The following is a 12,432-nucleotide window of genomic DNA, read 5'->3' on the forward strand; positions in this document are numbered from 1 at the left end:
GCAATTCGTCCCCTGGTGGTGGTTGATGGTGGCTTGATTATTTTCTTGCCAGGGTTTCGTTTGGTGTGTACCGGGGCTCAGTCACAAGATGTGGTAGAATCTTTTCTCTTTTTGTGGGCATGGATTTGAGCGTTTGTCTTGACCGGTTTTTGTTTCCCCACAGCTTCGTTCTTCCTTTTATATGCGTTCCTTTTTGTTCCGTGGAATGCGAGAAAGGTTCGCTTTCGCTTTTTCATCGTTCTTTCCACCGCCAGTAGAAGAGGAACATTGTTTTTTGTATTCCAACATCTTTCTCACTACGTGGAAAGGGTTTTGCCTAGGTTGAACATCCGATTCTTCGGAACGAAATTCGAATCAATTGAAAGCAGATTATTGATTTCACGGTGCTCACGAACAGCACACATGGTGGTGAGGTATCGATACTTTCGATTTCTTCACTGAAGATGTCTGACGGTGGGGTCCATCCGAGTTCCGAAATATTTGACCATGAATTTTGACCAAAAGCCGCGTACGACGATGGTGAACCCTATTGTTCTTTTACCGCCCGATGGGTGGGATCTTCTGCTCCCGATGGTTTGGCAGCTAACCAGCGGTGAAGAAAATGACATTTTAATTAATTTCACAGCTGAAACCGAAAGGAACTAGACATTACGGGGGGAGGTTTTGGTCTGATGGTGGTAAGCGCTGGAAGCAAAATTGGTTCGTTCTGTTGTTTTATTAGATGGTTCAAACACAAATTCTGCATCGTCATCGTAAGTTGTTTATTTAATCATCTTTCTTTCTCTCTTTGTTCTTGTTTTTCCAGGTAAGAGAAATGAGTGCGTCAGCAACTGGTATAGACACTGAAAAGTGGTAAGTCATTTCGTATTCGGATGCAACTGAACGAAAACGAATGTTTATTGGGATCATTTCGTGGTTTCGATTTTAATATTGCTGAATGGGAAGATTGAATTTTTGTGTAATTTACAATTCTTCTAATTTTTGGGTAGAACCCTCTTTTGGGATTTTTGATGGATTTCATTGGAAAAAACAGCAAACTTAAGCCAGTTCCTGTCTTCCAGCAATAGACCACGAACAATCGGTATTTTGTGGAATGAAGTAAAAGGATAAAGCGTTGCTGGAACTTTTTCTTGGCTAAACTTGCTATTACGTCTGATGAGATTCGATGTACTATTCTCAGTGTATTAAGCCATGAGAGCATCCCAGAATATTGGGCTTACGCTAAATACATCTTTGCATTACAGGTATATGACCACAATAATGTTATGTCGTTTCGTTATCTCAAACAATTTTATTAGCCTGTCCAGATAATGTCTCCAGTACTACCGGTACAGTTACATCCTTCTTGTGACATGCATCGGGCCTTGTTCATGGAAGATTTGTCTTCTGTTTATTACGTTATTTTCCAAATTCATACATTAACTACCAATAAACCACGTAAGAGAGCCTGCACAAATAACGGACCGTAGAATGCTCATGACCAAGGTCTATAAAATCCAAAAAACCCGCTTCTTACCGATGGTGGAACCACAAAAACCGGCTCACTGTCACATCAACCCGTACTGACCGGGAATGAACCACCATGCATGCGGAACCATCGGCTTTAGTGGTAGCCGCAGAAAAGATCAACCATTCTTTGCGCTTGCCCAACAACACAACACAATCGAACGCTGATGATGAACACTGGCCTCGTGCTTCGCTTGTCCGGAATGGTCGAACCAACCATTGATCGGATCATGTTTGCCAGGAGGCGAAGACATGTTCAACTAAATGCGCATCGCTTCTCCATCTCGATCTCCATCCCTTTCGCGGGACTCGCATCACCGATGCATTGTGTTTGTAGTTGCATGTACCGTGCTTATTGCCTCTGATGCACGTCGTGATGGATGTGTATGAGGGAGAAGGTCTGGATGAAGTGCTGGACACAGCAAGAACTTTTCATGCTCGTCAAACTTGCTCCATTGCGATCCAAACACGGTGGCGGTGACGATCGCGGTATGCTATCCTTGGGGAACCGGTTGTGGGAATGCTTCGCCGACACACTCCGTTCTATTCCAGCGTTTTCGTTTTTTTTTCTTTCGTACGCTATTTCGTATGCGTCTTGCGTACCGTTTGGATACCGATGTCTCTTTTTATGTATTTATGCAATTCTTTTATGTTTTATCGGTATTGGGATTTATGCTTGATATGGAATGGAGACGTGAATGCGTTGAGTTATTGAGGGATTATACGTTAGAATTAGGGGGCGGCCCGGTGGTGTATGTGATAAACGGCGCCGGTCCACACGGCAGGACCGGGTTCAAATCCCATCCGGTCCGTCCCCCAGACGCAAGGACTGACTATCTGGCTACATAAGAATTTACAACTATGAGTATTATTTCCGCTGTGTTTTTACATTGTGAAAGTATTTCCGAAATGAATTGTTTTTGCTTTTAGAATTTGTTTTATAATATAAAGAAAGAAAATGTTTATAAATGAAATACAATGCAACGTCTGTTCACAGTAGTTGGTGATTTACGCAAAACCGAATTAAAAGCAGCACAAGAAAAATCTGTTTAGTGTGCAACGAATTAAATTAGCGTCGAAGCTATTAACCGTGCCGGGAATATGCTTCTTCTCGAGACAAGCTTATACCATTCGCGACTGACTGCAGCGGAAGTTGGCTGGATTCCGCTAAAATAAAGAAGAAAAAAACATACACAGAATAACCCGAGGTGATAAACGCAAAGAGCAAACGATATGTTTCGTGGATGTACGTGGATGAACAATAATGAAAACAACGTACTAGAGCCTCGCAGGCAGGATATAAAACATCGCACATAAAACAGAAAACAATAAGCCGAACGAAAATGAATTAAAACGCAAAGCTGCACACAGTTAGGGAAGGAAAATGGTGGGCCAGGGTTGCGCGAGATGAATAACACTCGCGGCATTTTTCGTCGTCGGCCGCATGCCCACGGAGTGGCGGGGATATGTCGCGAGTGTGTGTGATGGCACCGACATTCTCCGCCGTACTTACTGCTGCCTTTTCCTCCTGCCTGGTCTCACTGATGTTTCAGTTGGTATGGCAAAAGTTTGCTTCACTCCATACGAGAATACAACCGTCAGCCTGCCTGCCTACTGGTTGCCATTTTATCCTGGAGACTTTTTATTCTCGCTTGTGCTGCTTTTGTTCAAAACGGAACGAAGGGCTGCATATGTGTGATGGCATATTCCTCCAACCCCTCAAACAAAGAACAAAATTACTTCCCCCGAACTGAGTAAAAGCGGAAGGCATGAGCAAAGCAACGCTGCTTGCAGTTTGTTGCACTCTGTTGCTGCACCTTCCAAGCTACTTCAGCGGCATACAGGCGTTTGAAAAAAGGAAAATTGGATGCAAAATTAAGCTCCTCTTACTCTTCAGACGATGTATTACCTTAAAAAGCACAGACGAAGAAAAAAATCGGCTAAGGGTCTCTCATCAAGCGGAGTAGAATTTCGCACCATATTCCTTCCGTTTTTTTTTTAATGTTGTGCGCCATTTTGCGGGTTTTGTTTCTGCACCGTTGCTTTGGCTGCATGGTGTTTGTGTGTGTCTGTTGTAAGGTGCTGCTACACACGCCACATATGCCGGGGTATTTTGCATCCTGGATGGATTGCGGTTCCCGCTCCAAAGAAGGATATGTATTTGTGGGGTTTTTTGGGTTCGTTTTTGGTGCAATTTGTGCGTGAAGAAATGGTTCTTTTTTTGGCACGCAGAAGAATATCTAACACGTTTCTAAGGTTTCATTTGATGGAGAACCTTTCCTTCATAAGAGATCCCGAACGAAGGAGTTAAGGTGTAGCGTTAAAGCACAACAAAACCTTTGGAACGCACCAAGAGATAAAACGGCAACGGGAAAAGTAAAACAAAACCATTCACCAGGCGTTATTAAAGTGGTGAACTGAAAAGCATTTTCAAAAGTCATCCTTTTGCGTACACTCACGTACCTTGGTCCAAACCTGGAGGCCTCCTCATTTCGGACTCCGATCGGACGAAAAACAAGGTTAATAATTCAAAACTCCCTTGTGCGCGGGGTGAAGCAACAGCGGGTCGGATGGGAACCAGAACCGCAAAAGAGTTCGATATTCAGAAAAAAGGGAGGATACGAGCCTTTTCACGATGATTAACTGTCTGCAGAGGCAGAACCGGTCCAGGGAGGTGGGGCCCTATAGGGTATGGCTATTTTTATGCTTCCTCTTACCATTCATCCCTTTTTCTCTTGTTCTTCAACCGAACGGCCAGAGCACCTGTGCTTGTTTGGAGTGGAAGCAGAATTCATAACTGATGGGATGCCGCTTTGTTGGTGCGTTTGTTTGAGGCTTTGGCGAGGCTGTATGATATGTGGAGCATCAGGAAATATGTGAAAACGAAACTTCGAACGGACGAATTTATGTGTTGCAAAGGTCAGGAGCGTATCAAGCGTTACGATGATGATCTTGCCAGTAGGTCTGGTTAAGAGGTGTTCATGCTTTCGTGATGTCCATTGTGAACCGATTTGGCGTTGTTTATAGAACGTTTCACGGGACTGTTGAGCAATTTAATTGGAACTTCCCAGTGAGGCAGAAAGCCGTAACGTCTTGCTGCCCATTAGCTTCGAATGTTTCTCCTGCGTATTTCTAACTGTCTAATCGCCGTAAGGATTTGTCTTATCCGGTTCTGGATCTTCCAAATATTCTTTCCTCCGACTGCTTGCCTTCCATTATGATTGGAGTTTGTTCTGGATATTCTTTCACCGAGGGACGCAAGACACGGTTCGTGACGGGTTTTAATAGAAACCACGTCCACTTCCACCCGGCCGGTGCAAAAGTTTCGTTTTCAATTTCAACTCTCGTGTCCAGGCGGCGGATTGCCACAAACATAATGCTGAGCTTTCCGCTTGCTTTCCGAAGAAATAAGCTACAATAATTTATTATTTCATTTTCATATAATACCTTTTTTACCCGGCCATTCTTCGACGATCTTTAGCTGTGTGGCAATTTCCGCACGCTTGGATACCATTCCATTCGCAGTAGTTTATTTTTTGTTTTGTTTTGTTTTTGGTTCTGGAAACAGAAATTGATGGACTCTTCGGGCGGGAGTTACGCATCAAAACAACAGAAGGAACAACACATAACGAAGTGAAAAGTGAAGAGACAAACCCATTCAGCCGTTTGATGATACCTTGTGGTTGTTTTCTTTCCCTCTTTGGTATTGTTATTAATGCCCGTTTCATTTTATTTTCTGGACGACTAGCCGGAGAGTCATCTTATTTTCGGTGGATTTTCGATGGGTTATTAAAAAGTGGGAAAAATATTGCTACCAAATAATGTTTTGAGGATCGGTTGGAATGGGTTTTTTTTTGTATTCCCTCCTGTTCTTATTATGGCATCATTAGATGTTTGGGCTACACGAGATGTGTCCCGATTGAGATCCTGACGAGAAGAAGATCCAACCCGCAAGGATGAAGCTTGAAGTTTGCTGACGTTGCGAGATGATCAAAATCCGTTGGAATATGTTCGGTCATCGTCTCCGGTAGAAAATGATGACATAAACTTGAATTACGAAACAAAAAAAATTGGAAAGTATAAAAGATAACAATAAAAAGACAGAGCAAAGAGCGTTCCGAACTGTTGTGCGCATCTCGCATGATGATGTGGCTGAAAAAATGTGACGGCCCCGGTTATCATTAATCATGTAGACGTTCAAAGTCGGCTAAACATTTTTCACAGTATTTAAAGTTCGCTTTATTTATAGAACGTTCGTGCGGAGCGCATCGAATTGAGAAGCGAATTGCCCTGAAGCACCGAACCGAACGGTGATCAGGTGATTGGGTGTGCTTGATACATCATCGTATCTCTCTCATCCAGTGTGCAGAAGAATTTATCCCTTCTGATTGTTCTCCATTTTTGGATGCAAAAGAATACATTGTAAAGTTTGAAATCGGGAAAAGGGGGGAGGCAAACGAAGCTCACCGTTTAATAATTGTGGCGCGAATTAACGTCTTGTTTGCGACGGTTTTACAATTTACCATTTTCATCTGTAACATTCATTCCATCCACCAAGTTTGGTAGTTACCCCGTACGGTTGATGAAATCAGCATTTGATAACGAATTGGTAGAATACAAATATAATACAGAATACAGAAATAACCATAACTCAATCACAACATCGTTAGGTGCTTCATAACCCGCGCTACACCATCTTCTTGGTAGCTTGGTTTTGGGTTGGACATCAATTTGGCAAGAATGCAAAATATTGCGTACAGGTTTTGCCCCAAAAAGCAAGATGCCCACTGTTGTCCACAGGAAGACTCGATAATTAGCTCGTTTGTGGCGTTTTTTTCTTCTTTCTTTTGAGGTAGAAGATGTGATCTTGGATCTTCACCACAGCCCCGGATGTGGTGTGAGATGCGTGAAGCATGCGTGTGTATGTGTGTTTCTTGGAGTGTTAATATTGGACTCAGCCTGAAACTCGCCAAAAGTTTGCTGTCAGACGCTGTCGCTTTCAGTGATGTAGGTTCAACTTCCATATTCTTGGCCCACCGGTGGCCCCATCATTTTTAAAGGGATAGCCTTAAAACTTTCGAAACGTTCGAATCCAGGAGTCGGTTTTACGATGTGGCCAAATTAAAGACTATTAAACAAATATATTTCCTATATAAAATTCTCCTGTTCGTGGGTTGTGCTGTTGCTTATGCTACCTTCTCACCGTTTGACTTCAGCAGCAGACGGATGAGTAATTTATGAATATTTATGTGACGTATCCGTCTGTTCCCGCGTGCCTGGTGCTTCGAGGTTCTTGTACTTGCGGGCGGAAATTAGTCAGATTAAGACCTCAGACATTCGGTTTCGGTGGTGATACACTTGATGGACGGTCAATACCAATAGCCCGGGTTTGCTTCGTATGCGGTTATACTGCAGGTTATTCAAAACTACCAAGAAGTAAAGCTTTTAATGATTCCCGTAAACTGCAGCGTTTTACGGCTTTCCACACCATTTGGCGTGGAAGGTGGTCATTGTGAATGATGGCGATGACGATGCCTAATTGCATGTTCGTTGATGTCAATCTTAAATTTATGCGAGCTTTTACTGCAGTCGTATCTTCAAACGCAAAGAAATAAGTTGTCAGTATTGAGGGTCTTTAACAGCGATAAGACAAATCCTTGGAGGATGCTATTGTGACGACGAGACCCTGTTGATCACATGCCAAGGTAGTTCATTTTCTTGGGTTTGAATATTGTTGTAATAATTAAAACAGAAGTAAAGGCTGATTGTTGCTTTTGATAATTTTGTAAAGGATCAAGTAGAAACTTGCCCCAACAAGAACCGAGGAATGGGGACACACAAGTGTCAAGTGTTAAAATTCTTCCTGTGCGTGTTTGCTAGAGGATGTTGTAATTTATTCTAACACCTGAGCTTTGCCCAGAACACCCCAAAACTCAGCAGGAGGGATAGCCATGAACTTTAATTCCATGCAAATTTTTCCATACCCTAGCTCTCGGCAGGAAAAGCTGACTCCCTCGGGGGGAGATTAAAAACTTTCCCAATGAAAGATTGAGCTGGGGGAGCGTTCGTTTCGAGGATAGAAGGTAGGGAAGTGCAGTGTACCGATCGATATGTGCGTGCACACAGCTGTGGTGGATTGCGTGCAAAGGAATGTGCACAAATGGTGAGTGATAGAATGCGGTTTGTCTGAACCAGCGTTGAGAGGTCGGAGGAAGGTTTTATGTTTGAGCTGGAATGATGAAACCCCGTGATGCTGATGCTTCATGTGTGTGTGTGCGTATGGTTGTGGGATATGCGTTCGACCTCCTATGGTTATGATTGGTGTGGTCGTACCTTACCCCTCATACGCTCCTTGTACATATCTCTTCCTCTCAACATAAGTGGAAGCGATAGTAACAAAAATAACCTCAGATCCTTGTTTTGTCTCTCCCTCCCCACAATACCCTCGGTTTGGAGCTGAAGAGTGGCAAAGTTCTGTTAAATTGATTAAACCGATGACGGTCGGGTAACAAGAGATGATTTATTGTTTCGAGTGTGGCGAATGAGTTTTTGGGGTTAAAAGCACATACCGAACGGGTTTGTTGGTTGTGTTTTTTTCCTGTTCTTTTCTCTGGCACGTAACTACTGGGCATTTCACTGTTTTCCCTGCCTGCCCGAACATTCATACCGGAAAGCTCAAAGTACGGTCCTGCACACCAATATCGATGAGGAATCCTCCATTCGCGTTGGTCACATCTGGCTGTGGAGTATGAGTTGGTTTTTGTTTTACACGTAATGGTTGATTATTACTTTTTTTTTGCAATGATTTCCACCAAATCAAATATTTCACCGTTGAGTTGTGGGAATATTTGCACACTCGTTGTGATCACGTACGGTGTAGTTTGTGCTAAAATAAGGCTGTCGTACACGGCGGCAAGTGTGTGTTTTGAAAAACAAGGTTAATTTTAATTTAATTTAAAAAAAGATGTATTGATTTAAGTATTGAAAAAAAATTTTTTTTAATTTTAAAAGAGATAGTAATATACAAAACAATCAATATTAATGTTGCTTAAAGTGACGAAATTTTATCGCCATTATTTGAAACGTACATTTCCATGCTGTTTTTAAGATAAATACAGCGATATTTCCCAAATATCTGTTGAAACACCAAAAATAATTAATTATTCAAATTTACTTTATAAAAATGTTATTCAGATTTTTATGTTTAAGTGTGTTATTTATGTCATTCAAATGAAACAATATTATAATAATATCATCATATTACGATCATTGATTTTTGTTGCTCTATTTCGATAAATGAGGGCAGAAAAGCTTAGTTTAACTTAGCTAACCGTTCAATTTTCTCTACGAAGTATTTAATGAGTTTTTTATGTTATGAATCTTGAAGAAATCGTCCAATTTTTTACATTGTAAAATTTGTTTCTTTTTTAATTTTAACTTGATAGCAAAATCTACCATTGTATTACAATTGAAGAGATAAGTTTAAAGAATTATCACAACATTTAATTGATTTAGTTTCCAGCCACTCGTCACATTTCGACTGTCATCGACATGAACCTGAATGTTGTTGTACAATGTGTAATTTTTTTACAATTCCATCGCATAACCTACTCGCAGGTGTTTGAGTGTTTTTTTGTTAATCTCCATCCATTGTAGTGAAGCTGCAATAACGAAATGCATATTTCTCGGATAACTTCCAAGCGTGGTCAAATGGGAAGCAATGGTTTATTTGTGCACTGTCATGAATATTCCATATGCACCTCATCTAATCTCCAAGCGTAACGAATGGGTTAACAAATGAAGATGAACCCTTACTGAAATGGCTGCAAGTGCATCATATCGGTCGAATGTTTGGCGGGGTTTTTTTTTGGATCCTGTTTCCAATTCCGTTCTACGTGGGGTAGATTATTTGTGTGCCGTCCATTATTGAGCAGTTTGAATGGACGCAGTCGAACGACGTGCGCTGCTTAACGAGTTGAGTGGAGCGAGAAAGAAAAATGTCCATAAATGAATGCGAAACGTCATTGGCCTCGTTTGTTGTGAAACGGATTATAAAATTAATATCCTTATGGAAAGATAAAAAAAACCTTCTTGAAGCGTTGGGAATTAGAATTTCGGGAGGTTTTTTTTAAGAGCTTGTTTATCCGCTCATTTTTATCTGACTGTCATAAATGTCCCCACATTGTCTTTTTGTTAAGCTTGTGATGGTGATCTGCCAACAACAACAAAAAATGCAATCGCATTCAGATACCTAATGAATGTAATAACACGCCCGAAAGTGGTACCGGAGAATCGTTCTGTTTGGCTATCGTCCGTGGACGTGGGCGCATATAAGATTCTTTTCGTACGATCAAACACAGAATGCGCCATTCCGTCGTACTCAATTTTGATAAAGAAGCGATAAACGACCATTCCTAATGCATTTCGCGACGTTTTGTTTCGCAAACAAACGAAGCGAAATGCCGTGCGCTGTAACTCCCTGCCAAACATATGAGGTCATGCACAAGGATCGTTACTTCTCTGCCGTAAATGGCGAGTTGTGCTTTTGAAAAATATGATAAAAAATGATAGTAAATTAAGTTTTATCGCTTGCTCAAATATATATTCTCGAAATCCACTTAAACGCGCCAGAGATCTTACTTTCGGGCGTTGTGTCACCATTACCCGTGGTTGTTGGAAGTAATATTTTTGAATATTTGTATCCACCTTGGTGTGGGTAGAAGAAAGCTGCACCTTCAGCGTGGTGGGTGTTCGGCAAAACAATGCCATCATCCTTCAAACGAACGTTCCGGAGTATGTTTGGGCGATGGTTAGCATCTTTTTTTTGCGGCCTAGAATAGCTCATGACTTACCAGCATCATTTGACAATGTCCAACGGGTGTCTTACCTATCTCCACTGGATATGGTTGTCAGGCCTTACACAAGTGTAGCTTCACATCACGAAAAGGAAATTTGTCATCTTGGAAAACCGTTCCAAATTTATAACCAGCAAAGGTTAAAGGAGAGGTTTGATTCGAGATTAAGCGTTGCTTGTAAACAAATAAACACTTCCCATAAAGCCGTTAAGAACTTGTTCAACGAACCTTCGCGCCCCAACAAACTGTCACACCTTGTAATGTTTGTCACACATGAAACAAGGCAAAAGCTGGTAGAGGCCTTGCGTCGTCATATTGCGAAGAAACTCGATAAGAAACTGTGTGAGTGGAGAAGGACAACGCCCGTTTATGATGTAATTTCCCATTGGCGTGGAAAATGTACGTCCTTATCGTTTTGCCTTCCGTTGTTTTTTGCAGAATCGACGAGAAGCGGATGTAAATCGTTATGTAGACGAGACGAAAATTTATGCTTTTTAGATGATGATGGTTGCTTGATGTTGACCGTTGACGGACGCACACCTGGTCAACGGGGAAAGGCGTACAGTGTTGCCGGCGGCACAGTAACTTTGTGCCAAACTCTGCCTGGTTTATGTGCCGGTGTTGAGGCCCACGCATCACTCACGCTTCTCCATCCGTGAGAGTATGCCCTTGAGGCGAAGGCCAACTTTTAATCCTTTTTTTTTGCTGTTGCTCTACTTCTTCTTTATACAAGCTTCTTTTGCCCTTATCGCCTCCGCTGGTAAATGGTTATGGGAAGGTTCGACTTCTTTAGCATACCGACCAAAAGCGGGCTGTTATTTTGCGCCTCGTTTCTGGCAGCGTGGTTCGTCTCGGTTTTAATCTTTTCGATCGACTATCGTCCCGTTGAGTGAAGGCTGACATGCAGCATAAGAAGGCGCGGTGTGGGTTGAGTGCTCGTCGGGGGCGTGTGAAGCATGCTGTCGTACACGGTATGTGTACCCTCTTGAAGGGAAGGCGAGTTTTATGACGCAGACTCGCGAAACCTAATGGAGCGATTTGCTGTGGCGCGCGGTGGTCATTGTTGTAACTGGAGCTCGGTTAGCTTACCGGGCAAAACCTGCGAGACGTGTGCATTGTATTCGCCATGTGAAGTGGAGAGTATTCGGAGATTCGGGAAGGAAGTACCCTTCCTTCGCCGTCGGCTGGCATCGATATGATCTGGGGATTAATTTATCGGCAATGGTCATGAAATGGGTTTGAACCTGAACTCGTGCGACCACAACAAGGATGTGTGTGCCGCTCGCATCGCTCAAACGTAGTCCGCAAAAAAAGTGCAAAAACAGATGGAGCCGATCTCGAGGGCCAAGGGTCCTTCTCATACGTTACTGACGGAGACCATCTTGGTTTTCTCTTCCCTCAGGGAAGAAAAAAAAACCATCCTCTTGGTTGGTGAATCAAGCCCATGATGATACTTACAACATGGAACAAACGAAACGGCACGAAACAAATGAGCCAAAGTTCGGTACGGCAATGGCAAGCAGGAAAACGATTTCATCAATTTGTTTCGCTCGACTTCCCGACACGCAAAACGATAGAATGATTACACCCGTGGGGGAAAGGGATGATGGTGGTTAAGGGTGGTGTTAGTTTGATGCCTTCGTAAGTTTCGTGCAGAATCGCCCCTTTAGAAAACCCCTTTCGGAGACTCCGGCATGGACATCACAATTTACTTCCATTTGCTTCTTCGCGTATTTTGCTTCTTAGCCAGCAAAGGGCGAATGTTCCGCAGGGCGCACTCGTAAGGATTTTTTTTCGCTCGTTTGTTATGATCATTCGGTATGGCGAACATTTGACCGTGACCTCTGGGTGATCCGTTCCGTCGTATTTCATTATCATTATTATCACCGTTGGCTAGATAGGGACCAGCAAAACGATCGCCGTACTGGTACCGCACTCCCGTGAGTGGCTCATCGGTGAGTAATAACGTTCCGTGCCTGGGTCATTCGTAACGATTTGCTCGTTATGTAACGGAAAGCCACTACCATGGCCAGACTCGTGTCGGCTGGGGGATGTGCAAGGATACAAGTAC

At 42.7% G+C, this 12,432-nt stretch overlaps 1 protein-coding gene and 1 long non-coding RNA gene across 7 annotated transcripts in view; one reads left to right on the forward strand and one right to left on the reverse strand.

The window, feature by feature from the left end:
* Positions 1-12,432, reverse strand: part of LOC125767122 (uncharacterized) — a 241,659-nt gene that overhangs the window by 107,324 nt on the left and 121,903 nt on the right. The gene's annotated exons all lie outside the window — the stretch shown is intronic.
* Positions 1-12,432, forward strand: part of LOC125767009 (frizzled) — a 217,286-nt gene that overhangs the window by 86,644 nt on the left and 118,210 nt on the right. Inside the window, exon 5 of one of the 6 annotated variants that reach the window (XM_049433218.1) lies at positions 806-11,758. The exons of the other annotated variants lie outside the window; for them this stretch is intronic. Coding sequence (XP_049289175.1) covers positions 806-846 — 41 coding nt within the window. The 3' untranslated portion in view covers positions 847-11,758. Of the gene's footprint in view, positions 1-805; positions 11,759-12,432 lie in introns of those variants that run through there. 6 annotated transcript variants of the gene reach the window in all.

This window comes from Anopheles funestus, chromosome 3RL (assembly GCF_943734845.2).
Source record: "Anopheles funestus chromosome 3RL, idAnoFuneDA-416_04, whole genome shotgun sequence".
In the NCBI taxonomy this organism is placed as follows: Eukaryota; Metazoa; Arthropoda; class Insecta; order Diptera; family Culicidae; genus Anopheles; species Anopheles funestus.